The sequence below is a fragment of the Ictalurus furcatus genome, chromosome 20, assembly GCF_023375685.1.
Source record: "Ictalurus furcatus strain D&B chromosome 20, Billie_1.0, whole genome shotgun sequence".
NCBI classification, from domain to species: Eukaryota; Metazoa; Chordata; class Actinopteri; order Siluriformes; family Ictaluridae; genus Ictalurus; species Ictalurus furcatus.
In genome coordinates, this window is record NC_071274.1 from 11,184,339 (window position 1) to 11,211,031 (window position 26,693).

General features: G+C 38.3%; 1 protein-coding gene across 3 annotated transcripts in view; it reads right to left on the reverse strand.

Moving 5' to 3' along the window:
• Nucleotides 1-1,843: 1,843 nt before the first annotated feature.
• Nucleotides 1,844-26,693, reverse strand: part of wdr47a (WD repeat domain 47a) — a 76,193-nt gene continuing 51,343 nt past the window's right edge. For 2 of the 3 annotated variants that reach the window (XM_053651494.1, XM_053651492.1), the window contains 8 exons: nt 25,677-25,913; nt 24,308-24,368; nt 18,181-18,338; nt 16,606-16,769; nt 11,403-11,573; nt 11,000-11,131; nt 10,464-10,682; nt 6,310-6,776 (listed from right to left, as the gene is read on the reverse strand). In XM_053651494.1, the coding sequence (XP_053507469.1) occupies nt 6,634-6,776; nt 10,464-10,682; nt 11,000-11,131; nt 11,403-11,573; nt 16,606-16,769; nt 18,181-18,338; nt 24,308-24,368; nt 25,677-25,913 (1,285 nt within the window). In that variant the 3' untranslated portion in view covers nt 6,310-6,633. Of the gene's footprint in view, nt 3,059-6,309; nt 6,777-10,463; nt 10,683-10,999; nt 11,132-11,402; nt 11,574-16,605; nt 16,770-18,180; nt 18,339-24,307; nt 24,369-25,676; nt 25,914-26,693 lie in introns of those variants that run through there. The other variant, XM_053651493.1, reaches the window with a different exon arrangement.

Consider the following 26,693-nt stretch of genomic DNA (forward strand, 5'->3'; position numbering starts at 1 on the left):
CTACCCTGACTAGATTCTGTTCTACTACTTCGCAGTCATAATTATCTTTTTTCTCCCTCTCTCCTTTCGCCGAGCCCCACACGAATTTATGGAGATACTAGAGATCCAGATCCTTTCTGCCTCTGGATGGAGCTCAAATCTTCTTTAATTCCAGACTGCTGGGACTACGGCTGCTCCTAAGGCCATACAGACTTCATATAAATCCATAATGAACTTTTTCACACTATCTGTTGTTACCCAGACGAGGATGGGTTCCCTTCTGAGTCGGGTTCCTCTCAAGGTTTCTTCCTCTTAAAACATCTTAGGGAGTTTTTCCTTGCCACCGTCGCCACTCAGTGGCTTGCTCAGTTGGGATAAATTCGCACCTTTAATATCTGTATACCATGTTGATATTTCTGTAAAGCTGCTTTGAGACAATGTCTATTGTAAAAAGCGCTATACAAATAAAATTGAATTGAATTGAATTAATAATCTCTGTTTCTCTCTCTCTCTCACTACACATACCACATTCACTCCTGAGATACCAGTATTCCTGACCCCGTCTGCTCTCCGAACCTGCCGAGCCATCCTGATGCCCTACTTCTGGCTGGAGTTGTTATCACTTGCAAACCACTTGCTGCTGCTGAGGCAACACGACAATCCACCTATTATTATTATTATTTGAAAAATTTCATTATTTATGGCGGCACAGTGGTGCAGCAGGTAACATTGTTGCCTCACAGCTCCAGGGTCCCCGTTTCCATTCTGAACTCTATTTACTGTTTGTGTGGTGTTTCACATTCTCTTCCCATGTCCATGTGGGATTCCTCCCACCTTCCAAAAACAAGCAGGTGAATTAGCGTTAGTTCTAGCCTTAGGACTGCACTTGCCGCAAACACTCTTGCGCTCAAATCTCCATCAGTGAACAGTTGATAACGTCAACAAAATAGACTTCATGTTAAAACTATTATGAATTTCCTGGTAACACAATTTCACTATTTCACCATTTTGTACACAGTTATAGAAGGGAATTATTTATAATCGCACTATCCCGTTTCACCCAGATGAGGATGGGTTCCCTTAGTCTGGTTCAACTCTGTCATATCACATCAAACCAGTGACTACAATTCCCATCCTGCACTGCGGCCTACAAACATGGCCGTCATGGACGGCAATTCCCAGAACACACCTTCATTCTAATCATGCACTCCTGCATCCAATTTACACTCACAATCACACCACAAATATAAGAGATTGTTCAAACATTTAGTCTTTGCGAAGTATTACGTTCAGTTGCTTAGTCTCTGTTGTTATTCCAAGCCTTGTATCATGTTTGCATTTCTGGTTGACTTTGTTTACTCTGTTGAACTCGATTCTCTGCCTTGCCTAGTTTAGCCTGTTTGCCTGCTCGTTTGACCCTTGCCTGTCTATGTACATTGATTTCTGACTGATCCTTTGGACTTCTTGTTTGATTAAACTGCCATACCTGCACTTGCTTCCATCTCAGCCTCCAATATGTGACACTCAAGTTTTCTTCCTCAATTTGTCTCCAGGAGTTTTTGCTTGCCACCATCGCCTCTGGCTTGCTCATTAGGGATAAATTTATAAATGTAATATTTATATCCTGAAAATATATATATATATATATTATATATATATAAAAATGTGTGTTTGTGTGTGTGTGATATATATATATATATATATATAATATGAAGCTGCTTTGTGACAAATAAAATGTAATTGAATTCTTTTCAAAGTGATAATTTGAGTTTCCTAAATATACTTTGGATCCTTATATATTACTATGAGTAATAATAATAACAGTAATAATATTTTCATTACAATGTGTGACACATTAAAAAGTGACAAAGAAGTCTTTATTTTGACGCTACAGCAGCAGACACTTTTTTCCCATAAAACATGAATGACATTAGTTCCTGAATTAAGAAATTTAATAAATAAATTCATAAAATAATATGGTACTATCAATGACAAATTAGATCAAGGCTCATTAACAGAAATGCTAAAATAAATATATTAGTGTAGCTCTGAAAAAAATTATAAATAAATCAGGATAACCAAACTTTTTGGTTACATTTAAAATGGCATAAAGTCATCATCATCCTAATTCAACATTTTAACAGAGTAGAGAAAACATTGATTTTACAGGCATTTTATTCAATGCCTATATTCAAAGAGATGCATACACGTTATCTTTCAGGCAAAAGCGCTGTGTTTCAATCAACACGACAAAGAAAAAAACACTCACGGGATTTACATTCATACAGAAAGTAATTCAGTAACAGTATAGTGCATGGCAGTCTACTTGCATATAGACTTGATTCTTTTTATCAATGTTGATCACAAAATGTACATTTTCTTTTTAACACACAGCAGCAAAACAATGAGTGTGCTGTTTTCAATGAGAGGAGGGTCATTATTTACGACCACTTTATACTACTGTTTCTTTTAAAATTCAATCTGTTCAGTTAAAGTTTTAAAGTTAAAATTAAAGTTCAATCTGTTCAGTGACCGTTATCCTAACCAATTTATCCTGCTCTGGTTTGCAGTGAATCTGAAGCCTATACAGGTAATACTTGGTAGGAAAACACCCAGGACATGTGATATGAGATGAAATGTGAGACACAAATACTACATTCTGCACCATTACACCACCGCAACATTATTATTATAAGGGCTGAGGTGGGTCCAGAGTCTATCCACACTTGCATTCACACCTAGAGGCAACACGACAATCCAACTATTATTATTATTATTATTAAATGTAATTATTTATGGCAGCACAGTGGTGCAGCAGGTAACATTGTTGCCTCACAGCTCCAGGGTACCTGGTTCCATTCTGAGCTCTAGTTACTGTCTGTGTGGAGTTTCATATTCTCTCCCCATGTCCATGTGGGCTTCCTCCTACCTTCCAAAAACAAGCAGGTGGATTAGCTATGCTAAATTGCCCCAGGTGTTATTGTGTGTGCATGGTGCCATTTGATGGACTGGTGTCCCATCCAAGGCGGATTCCTGCCGCATGCTCCATCGTGTTCCAGGGATGGGCTCCACTGCCATCCTGATCATGATAAAGTTTATAGCAGTTTACTGAAGATGACAGAATGAATGTATTACATTATTTTATATGACTGATTTAGTTTTGTTCATGCAGAGCTTTCCAGACCAAAAAGACATTTCACAAAGAATAATTAAAAAATAACAATATGGAATTAAGAGGTTAGTTTAAATTATAGCAGCTGAATTTTGGAAATGCTGAATGGAATCGACCTCAATCTGGTTGGCTGGAATGGCTGAGTGTATCATAAACATTTATACCTTTACCCATGAAACAAAGCACCATACAAAATACACAGCACACAGAACCATCTATTCACGAGGCTTGACAGAATAAAGGTATCTGTGACATTTGTTTTTGCACACTTCAGAATGTGTTACTTTTATGTTTAATAAATTACTTAATTGAGTCTCACAGTTGACAATTTTGGTCTTAGAGCAGGGAAAGATTAAAAATCCTTAAACATTAAAAGTGCCTCATAGTGGGGTTTGGATGCAGACAAGCTGCTCTTATTCCAACGGTAAGATATGGCCAAAAGTCTGCACTTACTTAATGATGTTTGTTCTCCATCTGTGCCGTGCACTGGTCATACAGCTCTTCCACCATTTTTTATCTTCCCCTCCTTGATCTGTCATTGGCTGTTGCCTATTTCACGCCACTAACCATTTCACACAAGACTTGTGTACCTTTTCCAAACATAATATGTTTGAAAATATAGGAAGGCTTCTGACCTGTCTAGGGTGAGACTCATTTATTAACTTTTTAATGCTAGAATGCCTAAAGCTTTATATGCACTACAGAATTTTATCTCCAATTTTCCCCAGATTTTCAGGTTTGATTGGAAACAAATAGCAGCACAGATGATCTGCTGGTATGAGTCAGATCTCCAGCTTTGAAATCCAGAATGACTAGAGACAGGCAGATTTATTTTTTTAAAGGAGTGGGTGAAAAAACAGGGGTGTGCATGGCTAAAAGAAATCATTATTTAACAACAATGTGGCCAGCATTGTATTTAGGGCAGCTAATGTTAGGTGTCCAGCAGTAGATATTTTATCTAGCAGGTTAACTAACATTAAGAATGTGTGATAAAAGAAGACCAAGTTAAAGAACTGGCAATGACTTAATTGGATTCAAAAATTATACATTTCTATTTTCACGTGGGTGCAAAAAGCCTCTGCCGTTTTTAATCAGGTTTGCTTTTTACAATTTAAAAAAATTAAGAATTTTACAAGACTACAGTGAAATGGTCAGGCATGTAATTGGATGATGAATACAAGCAACAGTGCACCATAGAAATGGAAGACAAACTCTTGGAACTCTGAGAAATCTGACGAGATGCAGTATGTCGAACTCCAACTGTTTGTGTAATGTGATAAGACTTTTTTTCATTGCCTATATAACATAATAAAATGTCATGTATGCATCTTACAGCATATATATATATATATATATATATATATATATATATATATATATATATATATATATATATATATATATAAGCATTTTAGAAATCATGTAGTTTACACTACTTTCATGTAGTTTACTCATGTAGTTAAACTCATTTAATTAGGGAGTGCTCTGTACATGTGCTACTTTGACCTATTTGCCTGTTTTGTTCTGTTTTTAATTAATAAAACAGTATCTATTCTTCTGCTTAATGCTAAAATAACCTGGAACCATGTATCTCCATGTACAGTATCTCAAAAAAGTGAGTGCACCCCTCACATGGTTATAAATATTTGATTATATCTTTTCATGTGACAACACTGAAGAAATGACACTTTGCTACAATGTAAAGTAGTGAGTGTACAGCTTGTATAACAGTGTAAATTTGATAAACACACAGCCATTAATGTTTAAACCGCTGGCAACAAAAGTGAGTACACCCCTAAGTGAAAATGTCCAAACTGGGCCCAAAGTGTCAATATTTTGTGTGGTCACCATTATTTTCCAGCACTGCCTTAACCCTCTTGGGCATGGAGTTCACCAGAGCTTCACAGGTTGCCACTGGAGTCCTCTTCCACTCCTCCATGACGACATCACGGAGCTGGTGGATGTTAGAGACCTTGTGCTCCTCCACCTTCCGTTTGAGGATGCCCCACAGATGCTCAATAGGGTTTAGGTCTGGAGACATGCTTGGCCTGTCCATCACCTTCACCCTCAGCTTCTTTAGCAAGGCAGTGGTCATCTTGGAGGTGTGTTTGGGGTCGTTATCATGCTGGAATACTGCCCTGCGGCCATGCTCTGCTTCAGTATGTCACAGTACATGTTTGCGTTCATGGTTCCCTCAATGAACTGTAGCTCTCCAATTCCGGCAGCACTCATGCAGCCCCAGACCATGACACTCACAGCACCATGCTTGACTGTAGGCAAGACACATTTGTCTTTGTACTCCACACCTGGTTGCCACGACACACGCTTGACACCATCTGAACCAAATAAGTTTATCTTGGTCTCATCAGACCACAGGACATGGTTCCAATAATCCATGTCCTTAGTCTGCTTGTCTTCAGAAAACTGTTTGCAGCCTTTCTTGTGCATCATCTTTAGAAGAGGCTTCCTTCTGGGACGACAGTCATGCAGACCAATCTGATGCAGTGTGCGGCGTATGGTCTGAGCACTGACAGGCTGACCCCCCACCCCTTCAACCTCTGCAGCACTGCTGGCAGCACTCATACATCTATTTCCCAAATACAACCTCTGGATATGACGCTGAGCATGTGCACTCAACTTCTTTGGTTGACCATGGTAAGGCCTGTTCTGAGTGGAACCTGTCCTGTTAAACCGCTGTATGGTCTTGGCCACTGTGCTGCAGCTCAGTGTCAGGGACTTGGCAATCTTCATATAGCCTAGGCCATCTTTATGTAAAGCAACAATTCTTTTTTTCAGATCCTCAGAGAGTTCTTTGCCATGAGGTGCCATGTTGAACTTCCAGTGACCAGTATGAGGGAGTGTGAGAGCGATGACACCAAATTTAACACACCTGCTCCTCATTCACACCTGAGACCTTGTAACACTAACAAGTCACATGACACCAGGGAGAGAAAATGGCTAATTGGACCTAATTTGGACATTTTCACTTAGGGGTGTACTCACTTTTGTTGCCAGCGGTTTAGACATTAACGGCTGTGTGTTGAGTTATTTTGAGGGGACAGCAAATTTACACTGTTACACAAGCTGTACACTCACTACTTTACATTGTAGCAAAGTGTTATTTCTTCAGTGTTGTCACATGAGAAGATATAATCAAATATTTACAAAAATGTGAGGGGTGTACTCACTTTTGATACTGTATCACCATGTGAAAGCAATGTAACTGTTACTATTTATGCAACATTGAGAAAGCAGAGGCAAGGAAGAGAGACTGTCACAGAGCAAAGAGAAAAAGAATATAGAAATAATAAACAGACACATACACACATATGCACACACCGCGCGCGCGCGCACACACACATACTGCGTGTGCGCACACACACACACACACACACACACACACACACACATACACACACACGCACACACACACTATTTACAGTTCCGTCCAACTGTCAGGAGAAGCGTGGTAAGAGATGGCTCTATGTGTCGTGTGTCCAGAGAGTGACTGTGCGATCAGCAGATGAGGAGAGGAAGGAGAGGTGCTGTGGGTGCCACCTGCACTGGATTACTTTATCACTGTGCTCTCCTACTGTAGTCAATGGCAGCTGCTTTGTCAGGTCACCTAAACAGGAAGATTAGCATAGGGGACAGGTAGACAGGTGTTTGACATAGCATAAGAGTTAAATTTTAAGCCATATTTAAACATATTTTTAAAACATTAAAGAATTCATTGATTAAAAACAAACAATTATAAATCTGAAATTCAAAATAAAACATTTTAAATTGAACACTTCTGTTTAACTCGGGTGTGATTATCTGACTGAAAAATGGTCAAGTTTACAATGTAATGGTTGAAGCAGTGCTAGCACTGGTTGAAAAGAGAGAGAGAGAGAGAAAGAGAAAAAAAGATCATGTGTGTGCCATGTGTGTTTCTCTATTGCATGTATCTCAACCACATGTAGCATGTAGTTAAACCATTGTTTTAGCATTTTAAATTCTGATTACCCCCAAAACTGGAAAGGGAGAAAATCACTTTTAAAGATTTTCTCTAATATCATTCAAACATTTCTCTGTACCATTTAAATTTGGGGACAATGAATGTTATGAAGCCTAAAATCTGCTCTTTTTCTACTGGCACACTAATGCAGAACACATAAAACAAACATCTAAGACAAAATTTATTTTAAAAAATGATTAGGATGCCTTAGACAAAAATCTGTTTCACTATGGCATGCAACTATCAAAAAAATGAAAGTGTGACATTCACTGTGTGAAGAAATCACACCTAGCTATTTATTAGTCAATCCACCTACTACCATGTTTTTAGGAGTTGGGAAGAAACTGGAGAACAACCACCTATGAATATATACTGTATATTAATTAGCTTACATATATTAGCCTTGTGTTGGGGTATGGCTATAGAACGTATGATCCGTAGGCGTGAACCAGCCAGAAGAAGGCTGAAAGAAAAATCACCTGGCCCACCAAATGATTGTAGAAACTGTGTTCTAAAGTAAATTTGTCTTGTGCACCATAATAGATTCAATACACAAACACTTCCACATTCTTAGTCCAGCTCCAGCTTCTTTGTCCAGACCTTTGTATAAAATGCTGAAATTGTCAGAACGTATGTTTGCTAACCATCGTCTCTTGAGATCACTCTGGACTGGGAAGCTACGGAAGTTTCAAGCCGTTAAATTTTGATCAAACTGCACTGAGGATCACAGTAGTGCTCAGAATATTTAATTTGTTCTGAAAATATTCTTTCTTACCTTATGGCAGAGACTCATTGTGGCATTAGAAAAACCTGAAGCACAAGTTGCTGTCTCACTGTACTGACGAATATGAAAAATGAGAAATGCAAGAGTTGCACTATACTATTAATTAGCCTAGTTACTTAGGTTTCCAGGCAACAAAACATAAATCTGGGAGACACATAGGTGGTTTTACCTGTCTGGTGGAAAAGCTAATGAGTTTTTTTTATTTGTCCACACCTCTGGTGGTCTGGTGTTAAAGCCAACATGTAAATTGAAGCTGTGTGTTGTATACATTTTGGGCTATGGCTGTTGAGAGTTATAGATACCCATCCAAGGTGTCCCTGGCCTTGTGCCCCTAGTTCCCTGTCACCCTGTGTAGGAGAAGTGGTACAGAAAATGGATGGATGGATACGAGTTGTATTTCCAAAATATGTTCTACCTTTTGTAAAGTCTGCTTTTCCTGAACTTTCTGGCTAAATCGCCCTGATGTAATAAAAGGTGTCTAAAATGCATGGCATAATTTATTTTCATCTATTGACAAACATGTATGATTAAAAAATTAAATATAAAAGAAGGCAATGTGTCCTAAAGATTTTTAAGTGGATCCCAGGTGGCCCACGTAGAAACATAAAAGCTAGGTAAACATCATACTTGTACTTTGAGTAAGGGATGCAGGAAGGCATTTTACATTTGGGGTGCTGGAATTTAAAGCCGCATACATATGGTGTGAGCTATGATGTTAGTTCTGAATAATAGTCAAAGAATTTTTCTTTCAACAATTATACCCAGGCTTGAGGAGTAACGGAATACATGTAACAGCGTAACGTAATCAGGATATAAAAAACTGGTAACTGTAATCCGTTACAGTTAAGTCAAAAAACAATGTAATCAGATTACAGGTACATTTGGTAAAAAATGGGAATACTATCAGGATTACAATTTTTTTTATTTAAAGCTAAAGAAATTAAACACAATAAAGACAGCTGCTTGTTTATAGTACTGGTTCTCTCTTGCCAGTCGTGGCTCATATGAGCAACGCGCATGGTACATGCGCAAAGTTAATTTTGTAGAAATTAACACAAATTGTTCTCCGAAATGCTTTTGTTAGGGTGACCATATGTCCTCTTTTTCCCAGACACGTCCTCTTTTTTGGACCTTAAACAAGCGTCTAAATTTTAGAAAATGTCCAGGATCCTGCTTTAATTTCCTTATGATGTGCTTTTGGTCTAATACTGCAATGTGTGTGCATATTTGCATTGCTTTAGGCCCTCTCTGTAAGTCCCGCCTTCGCACACACCAATTGGTTGATTATAAAAAGGGTTTCAGCAACTGTTGGCCAAATTCCTGCCTCTCAACCATTAGCCTACTCTCAGCAAACGAGCGAAGGTAACGTGCTGTTGTGTACGGCGTCAAACAGTTGCTTGACAAAAGCAGCAAATGACAGATGACTTGAGCCGAAACAATGCCCATGTCTATATAAGGTAATTTTTAATTTCATGTTATCACATTGCTTCGTATTACATGGCCATTCAAATGTGTAAATGATGGCAGAAGGTACACTCGTGGCATCTGATATTTTATTTTATTCCATGGACATTCAAAATGAATGAAGGAAAAAATGTAAAACGTGGGCAGAGTGAAACCAATTTCATTTACATACATTTGTGTGATGCTAATAGTGTGTCTTTTTCAGTGTATTAAAGTCTGCATTCATAGTAACACTGTTTTGAATGCTTTTAAGATCCCCCCCCCACCCCCCTCAAAAAAAAAGAGGTGTCCTCTTTTTGGAAAACCAGAATAACTTTTATCATCACCCTAACTTTAGTGTTGTAATATTACCTGCATCAGGGGCAGTGACCTTTTATTTATTTATTTATTTTATTAAAACAAATCCAAACACTGAACATGTAAGCTCTTTAAAAAAAAAAAAAAAAAAAGAGAAGCCCTTCCGATCATATTGCTTGTCTCTTGACTTTATTTACATATGTGGCCTTGAAGTAATCCGAAAGTAATCAGATTACATTACATATTGTGATACTTGGATTACGTTACTGATTCGATTTTTTATGAAGTAATTTGTAACTGTAACAGAATACATTTTTAAAGTAACCCTCCCAACCATGATTATACCACAGTGAGGTTGAATACTTTAATCAAAAGATGTTGATTAATTGTCTATAAACAGCATTGATCTGAATATTTATGATTATACCAAAAATGCAAAAGGTTTGCAAGTGCAAAGTTGTCTGTCCTAAAAACTCGAGCCTCACGGACAATCAGTAAACAGTGATCAGTAAAAAAAAAAAAAAAAATAATAATGTATCGTTCACTAAGAAATGAAAAATTATAAAGCTGTGAATACTGGATTGGTTTTGGACTAAAGCTGTAGATATTGGTTGGGTTTAGGCTAAAGCTGTAGATGTTGGTTGGTTTTGGGTTAAAGCTGTAGATGTGAGATGGGGCTGGGTTAAATCTGTAGGTAGGGTGGAGTTAGATTAAAGCTATATATTAGGGTGTTAGTTATGTTGCATGTTGGGACAGCAGGCTGTTACCTTGTAGGTCTGTGGTGATAACCTTTGTGTCATAGGAGCCAGTGAGCAAGTAGTGAGCTCCAGGGGAGAAGCGTACTGAACGCACATCACTCAAGTGTGGTCGATATGTCTGCACCATCCTCCCACCTCTGATGTCATACAGCATACAGGCACTGTCCTCCTGGCCTGTGGCTAGCAGCCGCCCACTGGGATCCACTGCCACTGAAGCTACTGGGCTACCTGAAGCATATACACACACACACACACACACACACACACACACACACACACAAATAGACATACATTAAAACAATTTGTGTTTCCAACCAAATGTTTAAGCAAATTTCCTAGCAAAGCAAATGAAAATGCAAAACATTATGCATTTACATTAGCTAGAGTTATAAGTCCATTAGCCTAACACAGCCATATTATGTTGACTAATACTGAAGTTTAATTTACATTTTTGTTGGTGAAAGCCCCAAGGCTGAAAATGAACAGCATTTAATCTAATAAATTATTACCTGCTGTTGCTTAATGAAGTGTGAATGGATGCCCACCTGACCCATGGAAAGCTGTCCCTACGACTCTCACACAGCTAGGAACACGTAGGTCCCAGAAACGCACAGTCTTATCCTGTGAACCAGATGCAATCATCCAGCCTCCCCATGTGTACAGTGACAGTATGTGGCCTGTGAAGAGACAGTGTAGTTTATTAAAAAAAAGAAATTGTGCATACACATATGGGCAACTGGGGGTGAAAGCACCCAAAAGAACTGGAGAAGAATCGGATTGTTTGTGTCACACACCTGTAGTTGCATGAAGAGTTTATTATGGGTATAGGTGTTTGTGTGCATGTGATCCAACCCCTGTTAGCATCTGGCAGTGTAGTCATTGCAAGGGGTTGTCTGTATGTTCTAACACTGGCCCTATTTTGCAGCAAAGAGGTGTGTTGGTGTGTACCTGTGTGTCCGCTGAGAGCATGAAGCCCCTGTCCTCTCTGACAGTCAGTAGTATAGATGTTACAGTCTCCTGCTCCAGCACTGATTAAGATGGATCCTCCACTCTCAGGCCCTTCCATGAAGGCCAGGTCTCGAATAGTACCATCATGCATACTGAACTCCAGATCAGGACCTGAGAGAGGCAGAGAGATGTCTCAATAAAAGAATAAGTTGGTGTAAGAATAAGAAAAAGAGTCTTCATTTTATTGTCTTGTTACTTTGTAAACATGGTCTTGGTCTGGATCGCTCTCTCAATCAAGGAGAGAGAACAAAGTCTCTTTTCAGCATGTTGAATGCACTGAATACCATTTTCTCCAAGTAATGATATAAGTAATTGGATTCCAAATTCAGACAAATGAGTTCAGATCCTGTTACATCTACAAGCACCAGACTACTGAAGATGAATATCTATGAAGTATATTTTTCCCCCCACCAAAACAAAAACATTGAGTTAATTGCCAATAAGTAGTAGTTTGTTCACACAGAGTTGATGCTAATGCTAAAAAGGTATCTTATTACCAACATTTTTTATTTAACTGTAAACAGGAAAAAAACAGGAAACAACAATTACAGGGATTAACTATTAATGACACTGTTCATAAAAATTAGTAAAAAATAAAATAAAATAAAATGTAGCCACAAGCAGCAATCTGCAGGGGCCTAGCACCATGTGCAGACCAAATCGCGGGTAGCTAATTCTCACTTTCATAGAACATTAAAGCAGCCATAGATGAACATATTATTAAATTTTTGTGATGGTAGATTAATGTCAAAACTGAGAAGTGTGTGCTGCAATGCAATTGGATGATGGCTCACATAGTCAATGGTTAAAAGCCATAACAGTGGACACTTATTAGAAACAATTATTTGAAGCCAATCCCGCCCATATTAAAATCTGCAATATGAACTGTTTTCTTATACAACCATTGTATTGTTGGAGTGTATCATGACTCAAAGACACATGCGAAGGACACATGCTGATTGGGACTATGAAAAGAATTTGATGCAAAGTTATACATGGCTGTCTGTTTAATAATCACACTCGACTAACATTTCACGAGAAATAATTAAAAACATAAAATCATTCTGTTCTGCTAAGAAAAACCATGTCCACAGACTGCCATCTCTCTTTTCCGGGTGGTGTACACACACACACACACAGAGCAAATTTCATCTTTGTATGTCAAGCAGTTGAGGAAAAACAGTGGGGGGAAATAAGTATTGTCTTATTAACACGTCAACATTTTTTTCAGTAAATATATTTCCAATGAGGGTATTCACATGAAATTTTCACCAGACATCAGTAGTAACTCAAGAAATCTGCAAATATAAAGAATTCACAACATTAAAGTCCATAAATAAAGTTATGTGTAATAAAGTGGAATGACACAGGAAAAAAGTATTGAACATGCTAAGAAAAAGCAGTTCTCCAAGGCAAGGCACCAGCTGAAATCCATAAGTAGTTAGAAAGAAATTATACCTCCAATCTATGCAAATTAATATCAGCTGGATTAGCAAATTGATGGTCTGTAAAAAGGCTTTTCTTTACCAAGGTGTCACTAAAGAAACATCTCATGGTGGGTAAAAGTAAAGAGCTCTCCCAAGACCTTCGCAACCTTATTGTTGCGAAACATATCGATGGAATCGGATACAGATGTATTTCAAAACTTCTGAATCCTCCAGTAAGCACCACTGGGGCCACTATCCGCAAGTGGAAGCAACATCATTCCATCATCAACCGGACACGCACAGGAGTTCCTCGCAAGATTTCTGACCAGGGAGTCAGAAGAATAGTCAGAAGAGTAGCCCAAGAGCCACGGACCACTCGGAAAGAGCTCCAGAAACACTTGGAGGCAAGCGGTACCATTGTCACAGAGAAAACAATAGGCAATGCACTCCACCACCATGGCCTCTATGCACGCTCACCCTGCAAGAGTCCATTACTAAAGAAAAGGCATGTCGAAGCTTGTTTAAAGTTTGCTACAACTCATTTTGACAAGCCTATGAAATACCGGGAGAATGTAGTCTGGTCTGACGAGAGCAAAATTTTACTTTTTTGCTGTCATACTACACACCATGTTTGAAGAAGAAATGGCACTGCACATCACCCTAAAACCCTATACCAACGGTGAAGTTTGAAGCATCATGGTGTGGGGCTGTTTTTCATAGCATTGTACTGGCAGACTTCAAATAATTGAAGGAACAATGAATGGAGTCCTTTACCAGGAGATTCTTGAGAAGAATCTGCTGCCATCCTCCAGGATGATGAAGATAAGACGTGGGTGGACCTTCCAGCAGGACAATGATCCAAAGCATACAGCAAAGGAAATTCTCAATTGGTTTCAGAGAAAAAAAAATCAAGGTGCTACAATGGCCCAGTCAATCACCTGACTTGAATCCAGTTGAACAAGATTAAAAGACAATACATTTAGAAGAATGGGCCAAAACCACACCTGAATACTGCGGCCAACTAATTTCTCCATACAGGAAGCGCCTTGAAGCTGTCATTACAAACAAACCTGTGTCATTCCCCTTTATTAAACATAACTTCATTTATGGACTTTAATGTTTGGATTTCTTTATAAGTGTGGATTTCTTGAATTAATACCAAAGTCTGGTGAGAATTTCATGTGAATAACCTCACTGGAAATATATTTACTGAAAAAAATGTTGACGTGTTCAATACTTATTTCCCCCACTGTATATGAATTTTTACTTATAGCGCACCGTATGGGCTAATTGTTATGAAATTTGACGGGTGGCCAAGGATACTCCTACTGAGTAGTGTAAAATTCATAGAAGGTTGACTTCAGAAGATACGGATCTTCACCTTTAGTGGCCAAACGATTTGGCCAATCAAAATTGTATTAGTATGTTTCTGTCATCAAACTCTCTACTTGCTAAAATATTTTATGCTGATCAGATGAATGGCCTAGGATGAGTTTGGAAAAGAAAGTTTCCACCTGATTAGAATTATTTGACATGCAGTGGCCATATTGTTTATAAATGTCAGTATGTTTTTGATAATTTTTGAGTTTTACACTTTGTAGTAGTTTGACACTAAAATTGTGAAGATAGGACAAAAATCCTAGGACAATTTCTCAAAAGTAGGTTTTGCATATTATGGCTTTTCTTCATAAGACCCAAGGAATAAGTAGAAAAAAGTATTTTCACTGTAGGATGTACGGTATGCAAGATAGGAGACAAAGTGTAAAGCACTTCACTGTAGAGTGCTGCAGTCCTAAAACCCGGAAATAAGTTAGCTTTTTTGCACTTCTGTCTCCATATCGTTCCGAAGTCAATGGGTTTTTTGAATGGGTTTTTGGTTAAATGCCTGAAATAAGATCTGTGGTTAATACAACCTCAAGATATTTTCAGAATTCATTGTTCATTCATCAATGATGGCAAGCCATCCAGGCCCAGATGCAGCTAAACAGGCACAAACCATTATACTTCCACCAACATGTTTCACAGATTAGATAGGGTTCTTGTGCTGGAATGTTGTGGTTTTCTTTCTCCAAACATAATACTATGAGACATAATGGTCTCATCTATCCACAAAACATTTTCCTACTGCCTTCTGGCTTGTCCATGTGATCTTTAGCAAACTGCAGAGGGGCAGCAATATTCTTTTTGAAGAGCAGTGGCTTTCTCTTTGCAACCCTGCCATGCATACCATTGTTGTTCAATGTTCTCCTAATGGTGAACTCATGAACATTAACATTAGCCAATATGACAAAGGCCTTTATTTGCTTAGAAGTTACCCTGGGTTCCTTTGTGACCTCATGGACTAGTACATGTCTCGCTCTTGGAGTGATATTTGCTGGACAACCACTCCTGTGGAGGGTAACAATGGTCTTGAATTTCCTCCATTTGTACACAATCTGTCTGACTGTGGATTGGTGGAGTCCAAAATCTTTAGAGATGGTTTTGTAACCTTTTCCAGCCTGATGAGCATCATCAACTCTGAGGTCCTCAGAAATCTCCTTTGTTCATGCCATCATACACTTCCACAAACATGTGCTGTAAAGATCAGACTCTCAGTGTTTCTCATTAATTACCTAGACTGTGACAGGCTGCCAATTTGTCCTGCCACACTTTCATAATGAACCAAAAATGTTTTTTAAACTTCACATAATAACATAAAAGATCTCTCTTTTGTGCTGATGCTTCAGCTAAGCATCTCTCACTCCGTCTCTGACCCCCCCCCCCCCCCCCAAACAGTCAGACCGCTCCACTACACTCCCACATCCCCTGCTGTATGCATGCATGCTCACACATGCACTGGAATCACCTGGCTGCATAATGGCATTATTTATATATATATATATATATATATATAAATGAATCTCAACATTATTGAGATTCACACTCTGCTCAGTTATTTAAAATGTATATATATACACATACAGTACTGTGCAAAAGTTTTAGGCACCCTATTTTTCTTTTATCCAAACTTTGCTATAGATTTTTTATTTATTTTATGACTTCTATATTATCAAGTCGGTACAAAAAACATTTTAGATTCCCAAACATTAGTTTTCTAGCACAAAATTAAATGTTACAGGAAAATGTTTCTATGTCATTAAAGAAAGCAGCATATTATATAAGAGACCACTTTTCAGACAAAAAACACAATGAAGGCTGCTGGGTTTTGCTGCAAAAATAAGAAGCAAGTGCCGTCAAAGTCTCCAGAAGAACTTTGGCTGGTCCTGCAAGATGCTCAATAAAACTTGCAGCTCATTTCCTTATAAAACTGCACAAATAGTACCTGTGACTACTGTTTTTATTTTTATTTTTTGTCACACCAAATTTACTACTGTTTACTGCTCTTTACGGTATTTTAAAAAAATGTAGAAACATATAATTTCATTATTTTGAAGGCATCTTTGCTCTACAGCATTTCTTTGCATAATTTTATATATATATAAAATTAATCTTCAATCTTAACTTATAATAAAAACTTGTACTAATAATATCCATATAGGTGCCTTAAGATGGACTGGCATCCCATCCAGGGTGCTTTCTGCCTCAAACCCCACTATTCCTAGGAGAGGCTCTGGATCCATGGGTAAATTATACATTTCATAAATGATAAAAGTGGTTACTGAAAATTAATGAATATCAACATGCTCTCATGATTTAATTTTTTTTTTTTATCTCACCGGTGGCATTGCAGGATTCAGTGTTGAAAGGCAGCACTTTTACGTATTTGTCGTTGGAGCCAGTGGCCAGAAGCTGCCCGCAGGGGCTCCACGCAACACAGTAAATAGAACCTTTATGATGCTTATTTCTCTTAAAGCGGACCACTGGGGGTTTAGATGCACCACTGAGAGACAAAAACAAACACAATCATTATGTGCATTGCATCAAAATGGAAAAAAAAAGTCTCATTAATGTCACATTTCATAACAAATCTAGTTACCAAGCTAGTAAAAATCTAGATAAAATAAGATGATGAATCAAACTGTATTTGTATGTTTGAACTGGATATGAACATATAATGTCTTTAGAAGTATATCTGCTAAACTAGAAATGAACAAAAAAATCATCCTGTTTGGACGAACATATATACATAGCCATATGAACATATAATGTATTTTGAGCAATATCATACCCACATGCAATCCCAATACCATGTGCAATATATTTATTTACTGTGAAATACATATACTTTTTCTAACAAACTGGACAATCACTGCACTTTAATATCACTTTACTGTCATGAGCCATTGTGTTAGCTGTCCTGTGTGAGTGGTTTTAAAAAATATATGTTTACACTGTGTTCTTTGTGAGTGGCCATTAAGATTGTGTTATGTTTGCACTGTCAACTGTAATGTAGTTGCTGTCATTAGGTTTTTGTATTACTCAGTCATGTTTATGTCTAGCACTGTGAACAGGAAGAGCATGAACAGTAAAGTGGTAAAGTAGAGCCTCTTACCTTTAAAGGAGTTAAAATGTATAAAAAAGCATTTGCTTTAGATCAATCAACATACAGACATATTAGCTTGTTAAATCTTCAACACTGACTATACAGTTAGCAGTTTTGAGGTAAATATAAATCACTCATCACAGCTAGCTGGCTAACTTCTGAAGTAATTCGAGTGCACAATGGACCAACATTTCCCAACCTTTTTTCAGTCATGGCACCCTTTGAAAATGTAAAAAAATTTGTGGCACCCTACACAAACACTAATGCTAGACAGCCTACATGAGGATGAAGTTGATGGTCCAGAAGCATCTGGAGAAACATGTCCATATTCTTTTGCACTACACACGCATTACATGCTAATTATTAGGATAAAACACACACATACGTAACGCATACTGATGTTGCCGTGCTGCTGACAGGCCAGCAAGGGGGGTTGAGGGGAAGGGAATTATTGTCTTTCATATATAATTTTATTATTATTATTATTATTATTATTATTATTATTATTATTATTATTATTATATGTACGTGTGTGTCTGTCTTATTATTTCTGTGTCTATGTTATTATTTCAGACATCAGATATTTATCATATATATTAAATGTTTTATACACTTTTTAGCATTTTAGTAATGTTTGAAGGATTTTTCCATGGCAACCATGCTCTCATCAGACTATATCAACTAGTGCTACAATTTAAAACTATTCTGACATAATTCATTACATGAGGGCTTCTCAAACAGATTAAATTCTATTTTAAATCTAAATAATTAATTTTTATTTATTTCTCTGCTTGTGGTATGTGTGTACCTGGTGTCGAGTGTGTCAGGGTATGCGCAGACCCGCAGGGTTTTGGAGTTGGAGCCCACAGCATAGAACGCCCCTGATGGGTGGAAGGCCACAGCACGCACGGCTTGTGTATCCTCCAAAGTATTCACTGCTACAAACTTTTCCTTGGACTTATCTCCCTGAGATGCAGAGAAAATACAAACAATATGCACAAATACATTAAAATATGCTTTTTTAAGTAACTGTTATTTACTGTTAAAGTACTATTATTTGTGGTAGAAAAGTATAATACCAGGTAAACTGATCTCCAATCACACTTATTGCCAATCTTATTAGCATAACTTATAGCATAATTAGTGATTTTGTTGTTCACAACACAACTGAGGTGCTTGGCCCCTAATAAGAAAGTTGACAATTACAATAGGTGGCTATGCACCTGCAGTGCTTGGCCCATGATAAGAAAATTGTCAATAGGTGCCTACTGATGTGTAACTCATCTAGCACCGGCTTATTGAGGAGAGGTGTGCTATGACTTTTCTAAGTGATCCAATGATGTTTGAAACACAAACAACAAAAAAAAAATCGCCCATAAAGAACGAATGGGGAATAAAACACAGCTCGGGTGTCGTTTAGTTGACATGCTCATATCACATATCCTCTCCTACGTCTTAGGGATTAGACTTGGCATATACACGTCTCGTTTCACAATTTTCCCTGGAAATGTCCAGAAAATGGCGTTATTCAGGCCCCATAGAGAATAATGGGAAATTTTGGACCCCCCTGACTCCCATACCGTCAGTGCCACAGACAAGAGTGATGTATCCAAATCTTTGGCTTCATCCAGAGAATCAGAAAATCATATACACATTTAGCTCCCCCTACCGAGTGGCATGTACAGCTTCATGTCGTTGTCGAATTTTGCATGTGCAAACACCACTCATATTTTTTTCAGAAAATGTAAAATCTAATTATAATTAGGGGTGCTTGAAAAGCAAGAATCAATACTATGTATCTTACATACTTATTATTATTATTAGTACTGCTTGCGAAGCAAGAATCAATATTGTTATCTCACATACTTATTATATATTGGCTTGACAAAGCCAACATACATCTATCTAATCTGTCAATGTACCTGTAACAGAGCCTCTCACTTCATCTATCTCCCTATCAATGCCACACACACTCTCCATCCATCTATCTACCAATCTACCTGTAACACACTCTCTCGCTCTTTCTCTCTCTCTCTCCATATTTCATTCTATTAGTCTAACACACTCTCACTCCATCTGTCTTTCAAACACTAAAACTCTATCTATCTACATCCATTCATCAATCTATCTATCTATCTATCTATCTGCAGTATCTATAAAATAAGTGGAATCAGAAAACTACTACAACATAGACATGTGATATAGTAAAAACACTCAGCTCAATCAGGAGAATTGAGTTATGGGTATGCTAGTGATGTCACATGAAGTCACATGATGTCACATGCACATAAACCCCCCAAAAAACTGAATGATGTGTGTGTGTGTGTGTGTGTGTGTGTGTGTGTCCACGTCATTTATTTAGTGTGGTCTTTTTAATATAATTTAAAAAAGTTCATTAATTTATTACTTAATTCAAATGCGTACATCAGTTCCACATGACTGAACTGAGTTATATTAACAATTTGTTTTCATACATCCAACATGATTTGATCATGCATTTTCAATGGCCTGAATAAAACTGAACTCAGCGCTCTCACCTGAGCTAAGGCTCGAACTCAGGTTGCCGGTGTTGTGTCGAACTCAGTTTTTGCATGCAAAAAACTTGCCCACAAGATGTTGTGCTCGTACCACTGAAGTTCAATGGAAAGGCATGTTTCATGACCGTCTAGTGATATTTTGAACATGGGGCAACAGTACTGCATATTTTTTTTATGTCTTTATTAACACAAACACCTATTAGACAACTAGGCATCCACTGTTAATGCATGTTTCCGCCACACACAGCGTGTCAAGAGCAGCAAATGCATGCTAACACCACATGTGTAGCAAAAAACTTATTCTGCTTGCGTGCCAACTGTACAGGCTACAGCCAAAAGGAATGGTTCTCTATAAGTGCGTGTCCTGACAGGACCATTCAGACCATCTTAGGGATGTTAAATTCTTAGCCGAGCCAAAAATCTTAACAAAAACAGTTACTTTAATAGATGCTACAGTAGAAACTTTGATATAGATAAAGCTGCATGCATGTACCTGAAATGATCCAGGTTCAATCAATTTTAAACGCCCTTATTCATCCTTATTCATTTATTTTCACATTCACTGTGGAGAAGGGAACAGTGTAGAGCAACAGTAGTAAGGTGTGACCTTCCAATCTCCACTCAGTGTGATGCGTTATCTCGTATTAAGATAGGTTAATAATAGGAATAATGGGAGAGATTTCAAATGTTAGTTTTCGTTAGTCCTTTGTTTTCTCTCTCCAGTTCAGACATTTTGGCACCAGCCCTACAGATATTAGACATAGGACTAAGACTAAATAAAAAAATTGCTGTCAAAATAAACACTAGTTTGGATGACGTTTGGCTGATAAGCTCGTATCACATATACTCTCGTACGTCTTAGGGAATAGACCTGGCATATATATATATATATATATATATATATATATATATATATATATATATATATATATATATTGTGTTTCTAAATTTTTGCCGGAAATGTCTCTCTCTCTCTCCATCCAATCAACTCTACAAGTATTGGCACCCTATATCTCTAACTCTATAAGTACTGGCACTCTAACTACCCAACTTTAGAAGTATTGGCACCCTATCTATCTAACTACACATATTTTCACTACATCTTCCTAACTCTACAAGTATTGGCACCCTATATATCCAACCCTACAAGTACTGTTCTTCTTCTTTTTCCTCCTAAGCTGTTTGACAGACCAAACCGTTCTCGAACAACACGCAAACAAATCTGACTGCGAGCAGTCCTCATGTCCAAAATGGACATGAGGCTATATCTCCGAAACGCTTTAGCGTATTCATACTAAACTTAGTATATGTCATAGCCATTGTGACTTGAGGGTATATTTATTATTAGGGGCCAAGCACCAAAGGGGTGCTGGCACCTATTGTATTCGTTGGCATTCCTATTGACAGGTGCCAAGCACCGAAGGTGTGTAGGCGCCTATTGTTTTCGTTAGTGTTCTTTATTCTTCTTCTTCCGCTCGAGTATATGGCAGCCCATAGAACCGCTTGTGGGAAAGTTATGAAATTTGGCACACAGATAGAGGACAGTCTCAACATTAACCAGAGCAATTTTGGAGTCTCTATGTCAAACCCTCTAGCACCACCAACAGCTCAAAATTGCACTCACATTTATGCTAATAACTTTTGAACTGTAAGTACTAGAAACAAAATCGAGTCGAATGGCTTTCTGCTGCCTAGGTTTTCTGCCATTTTCATAAAATCATGAAACTGGTCTCTACAGATTCAGTGGGACATGAGTCGCCCTGTAGAATCTTCCAGGACTTCTTCTGCAACCATGTCTTTGTGGAATTTGAGGTATGCTTGGGATCATTGTCCTTTTGGAAGGTCCAATGATGCCCAAGCTTCAGCTTCCTCACAGACAGCATGACCTTTTCTCCTTGAATTTCCTGATACTCCAATAAATCCATGCTGCCTTCCACACGCTGCAGGTTTCCAGTGCCAGAGGACGTAAAGCAGCCCCAGACCATCACCGAGCCACCACCAAGCTTGGCTGTGAACAGAGTGTTCTTTCTTCATTCTTCTTCCCCCAAACATACTGCTGATCCACGTGCTGAAAAGTTCCAGTTTTGTTTCATCGCGCCACAGAACAGAATCCCAAAACTTCTGTGGTTTATTTATATGATTGCGAGCCGACTTTTCCTGTGCTTTTGGGTCAGTAGTGGTGTGTGTCTTGGAGTTCTGGCATGGAAACCTTCTGTGTTTAGTACGCACCTTACTGTGCTCACTGAAACCTCAATGTCTGTTGTCACCAAGTCTTGCTGCAAGTCTTTTGCAGTCATTTGAGGGTTTTCCACAAAATACCTTCTCAGAAATCTGGTTGCAGCCATTGATAGCTTCCTTTTTCTGCCCCATCCAGGTATTTCATGATTTTTCTGCCCCTAGCCAGTTCAGGTATTTCATGTGTTCCAGCTCAAGCACACCTGGTGCAACTAATGAAGCCATTGATTAGTTGCATCAGGTGGGTTTGAGACAACACCTGTTTTGTATATTTGTGCTGTTGTGAGGGATTCTATACAAGGGGTTGAATAATTTTGAAACTGGAGAAATCATTAACTCTACAGTCTGAGGCCTTTCAGACACTTTTGAGGTAGTCTGACATGCCTTTACATTTTAATATATTTCACCTATCTAAAAAACATTCATCTAAAAATGCTACATATGCTTATATTTACTATAAACTCACCAACAGCAATTTGAGAGCAGTAACAATGTCATAAATATAGGTTTTCTTTAAATCAACTGTAAATTTACACTTTTCAAAAACCTATTTCAGTGGTGTTTGGGATACTGTGATAAACACATTATAAACATTTTTGACAGGACTTTTGAGCGCTGAACCTTGTAAACATAGGTGTTGGCTACACATAGGTGATTAAATCATGCAGAAATGTCATGTGGTCTGACTACAAAAGTTGAAGAACTTTGAAGTGACACTATTTTTTTCAAAGCCAGTGGCTTACACAATGAATATTGATGAGATAGGTGTCAACATCTGTATATAATAGTTCCCCTCCCCACTGTCAAATGTAATGGCCCTCCCTATTGTCAAAGGTAATTGACATCAAGGTAACTGATTACTTTTCTCTCTATTCCCACATATGTGTTATCTGAAATTACTGATGAACTTACCTGAAGAAATTTTCCCCATACAAACTCCTTGAGAAATCAGTAGCAGGACCCAACAGCCCATAAATCCACAAACTACGGCAGCCATGAATTTTGCAAGCACCATTTACATTTTTTTCACAAAATGTAAATTCCAGTTCTTCTTTTTATTCTCCCAGACACTTTTTCAGCATGTAACTAGTCCTGCACCAGTTGTGTCACCTCAAAACATGCGTCATTCGGCTGACTTGCTCGAATCACACATCCTCTTGTACATCTTGGGGAGTAAACCTGGCTTATTGACATTGAGTTTCGGAATTTTTGACAGAAATGTCTGGAAAATTACATTATTCCAGCCCCATAGACCATAATGGGAAATTCTGGACCTCCCACCCCCACCCCCCCACCTCCCACACGGTCAGTGACATAGACATGAATGACATGTCATACATTAAATGATCAGCTCAGTGAGGAGAATTGCATTATGGAGGATGACAATACCCTCAACTGAGTGTGCAGAAAAATGTTATGGGTATTTTTGTGACGCCACATGCATGTTAACTCACAAAATAAGTGGAATCACAAAACTACAAAATTGTGCCACAACATAGACATGTGACATGTCAAAACACTCAACTCAATGAGGAGAATTGCACTGTGGTTATTCTAGCAAAGTCACGTGACGTCACGTGCACATTAACCCTCAAAATAAGTGGAATCACAAAACTACTGCAACATAGGTATGTGGCATATCAAAATGCTTGGCACAATGAGGAGAACTGCATTATGGGAGTTCTGGTAACATTACGTGTGCCTCACATGCACTTGGTCCACTAAACACAGCTACTGATATAGGTTTTATTAGTTGTGCTTCACCAAACACGTACACACATGTAGTTTAACCTACTGACTGGCTTGTGCAGCTGCATGTCAGTATCGAATTTTGCACAGGCAAGCACCACTTACATTTTCTTCAAAAAATGTAAATTCTAGTGATTATTATTAGCTATTGCACATTAAGTCTCATGTTTACAATGCACATATGCACTTTCTCTAGCACTTTTTTTGCACTATTGATAATTTGTTTTTGTATTTTCCTTATGTCCTCTATGTCAGAGGTTGCTGAGAGGATTTGCAGAGTAAGAATTTCACTGTACTGTGTAACAGACAGTTTCCTGTATATATGAAAATAAACTCTTGAATCTTGAATCTGTTTATTATTATTATTCCTCCAATAAAGTCATGCTAATAAACACAACATGTCCAGTTACATACCTCTGTTCCTTTAATGCATGTCCTGCTGGCATCACTCTGTCCTCCTCTCTCCCTCTGAACACTGAATAACAAAAAGCAAACGCATTACACACCTCACACCAAAAACATTGCTTGTGAATCATTTGTAAGATCACTGCACAAAAAGGAATGATGGAATACTGTAATTATGTCAGCTATATACATGCAAACTATGTACAAACATGATGAATGGACATATATTTACTGTTTCTCCATTGTCATTACCAGCTGATAAACAGTAAACACAAAGGTAAATGCTTTGTTCAAACTGCCATACTTGTATATTTTAGTAAGAACTCGGGATGTCACGAGAACCGATACTTCGGTACCAAGTCGGTGCCAGCATTGTTAAAACGTGACGGTACTTGTTTTTCTGCAGTACCGTTGGTACCATTTCTAATTAATGTACCGAGGTTGCAATTCTTCTGGAACTGAAGGGGGCAGCAAATACGCGCAAGTGTTTGAGTCAGTCCACAAGCGGTGAAGAACGCCGCCTTCAAGCACACGGCAAAAACTACAGAAGATTAGCTTAGCTTAACAAGTTTAGCGGTTGCCGGTGTGGAACCGATGCTATCGTTCATTTTAAACAAAGCGAGGAAACACCTGGAATTTGGTGAAGCACCTGAAAGACGGTCCTATATTATGTTTGTTTGAGGCAGCTGGCATTGGTACTGTGAAACCAGCTAACGTAGCCAGTTATTTGTTAACGACGCTAATGCATTGCAATGTTATAAACTACCTCCTAATGGGCCACCATGCATCACCATTCAGCCCGTGTCCTGTCAGTAAAATGTAGCCTAATGTCAGTATTAATTATTCAAATGTTCATGCTTTTAATAAATCTTTTTAGCCTGCCACCATAACTAAATTTAAACTAATGCTTGCATTCAGAGGATAGGGTGTGTGTGTGTTTAGGAGTGCACCTTAGCACTTGTTATTAATCATTGTCAGACAGTGTTTGATAACTAAATATCCCTCTCTCTCTCTCTCTCTCTCTTTTTTGCCAGTATCAGCCAGAGGAGGATGTCCTCCAGGAGTTTTTAATTTTATTTAAAAAAAAAAAAAGTTTCTTTTTTTTTTTTTTTTTTTTTAAACCATACCATGGTATCGACTTTGGTATTGAGTATCGTGTACTTCTGGTGGTATCGTTACCGACTACTAGATTTTTGGTATCGTGACATCCCTAGTAAGAACATAAACATATTAATCAGCAAGAGCATTAACCACCAAGTGTATTCATTAAAAATAATAAATCAGTTCCTGAGTCATACAGTAGAACCAAGGGCACCATGTGAAAAAATGCCTGTAAATCAAATTTTTCCAAAATCTGTGTTCACATGGTTGTACCTACCTACTTGGTAGCACGGGGGACTCAGTGGGTGGTGGAACATCTACTAGTCCACTGTTTCTCTGAGGGGTGCTGCTGCTAAGCCCTGCCCCATCTTGATGAAGTGTTGTGTCTGTGGCACCCCCTGAAGTTATTCCTGCTTCTCCTCCTTCACCACCATTACACTGCAGAGAGAGAGCCTGCACTTCCTCACCCAGATCATCCATTCCAACATTCAGCTCCTCCAGCTTCTGAATGGATCTGCAAGCACGCACACATACACACACACACCCCAAATATATAAATACCCTAACCCTAAAACTACAGGTTTTCTTGAAATTAAATATGTTGCACATTTTAAAGTTAAATGCATCAATCTGGTGCACATCATTGAGAGCAAAATTAAGGAGGCTAGATCTATTAAGCACTTTGTGGTCTTGTAAAAAATGTTGTGCTCTAGTAGTAATTTAATCATAAACATATTGGTTGTATAGATATGAATGGTGATGACACAGCAAAAAAGTCACACCTACAAGATATGGTAAACAAGACAGTTTAATGTTCTTCACAAAATCGACCAGTGCAGTGGCTCTCAACACGGAGAGCACAGAGAGATTGTATAGGGCGCAAATTGTTTTCAAGAAGGAAAAAAAAAACAGACAGAGGCTCATTTGTGGAATCAGTGTATTTTATTGCTTTTCAAATAGAAAGGGCATAATTAAAAACCCAGCATTCCCTCTCCCTCTGCATTTTCTTTTTGCTGGGAGAGGTGGAGCTTAGCATGCCTTTTATCTAGCTGTCAGTGCAAGTCCATTGTTGCCAACTTAGCGACTTTTCAGACCCCTTTAGCGACGTTTTTTTTGCAAATAAAAACAAACGACAAATCTAGCACCTTTTTGGACAAACCTTAGCAACTTTCCAAATGTTGCCAGTACTGTCCTGCAAGCACGAGGTCTTGCTTTCCTGCTGCCATCTCACCTCTCTCTGCGTCTGCTCTGTTCAGTGAGTGGCTGAGAGCCGGAGCAGCAAATTCCGTTGATT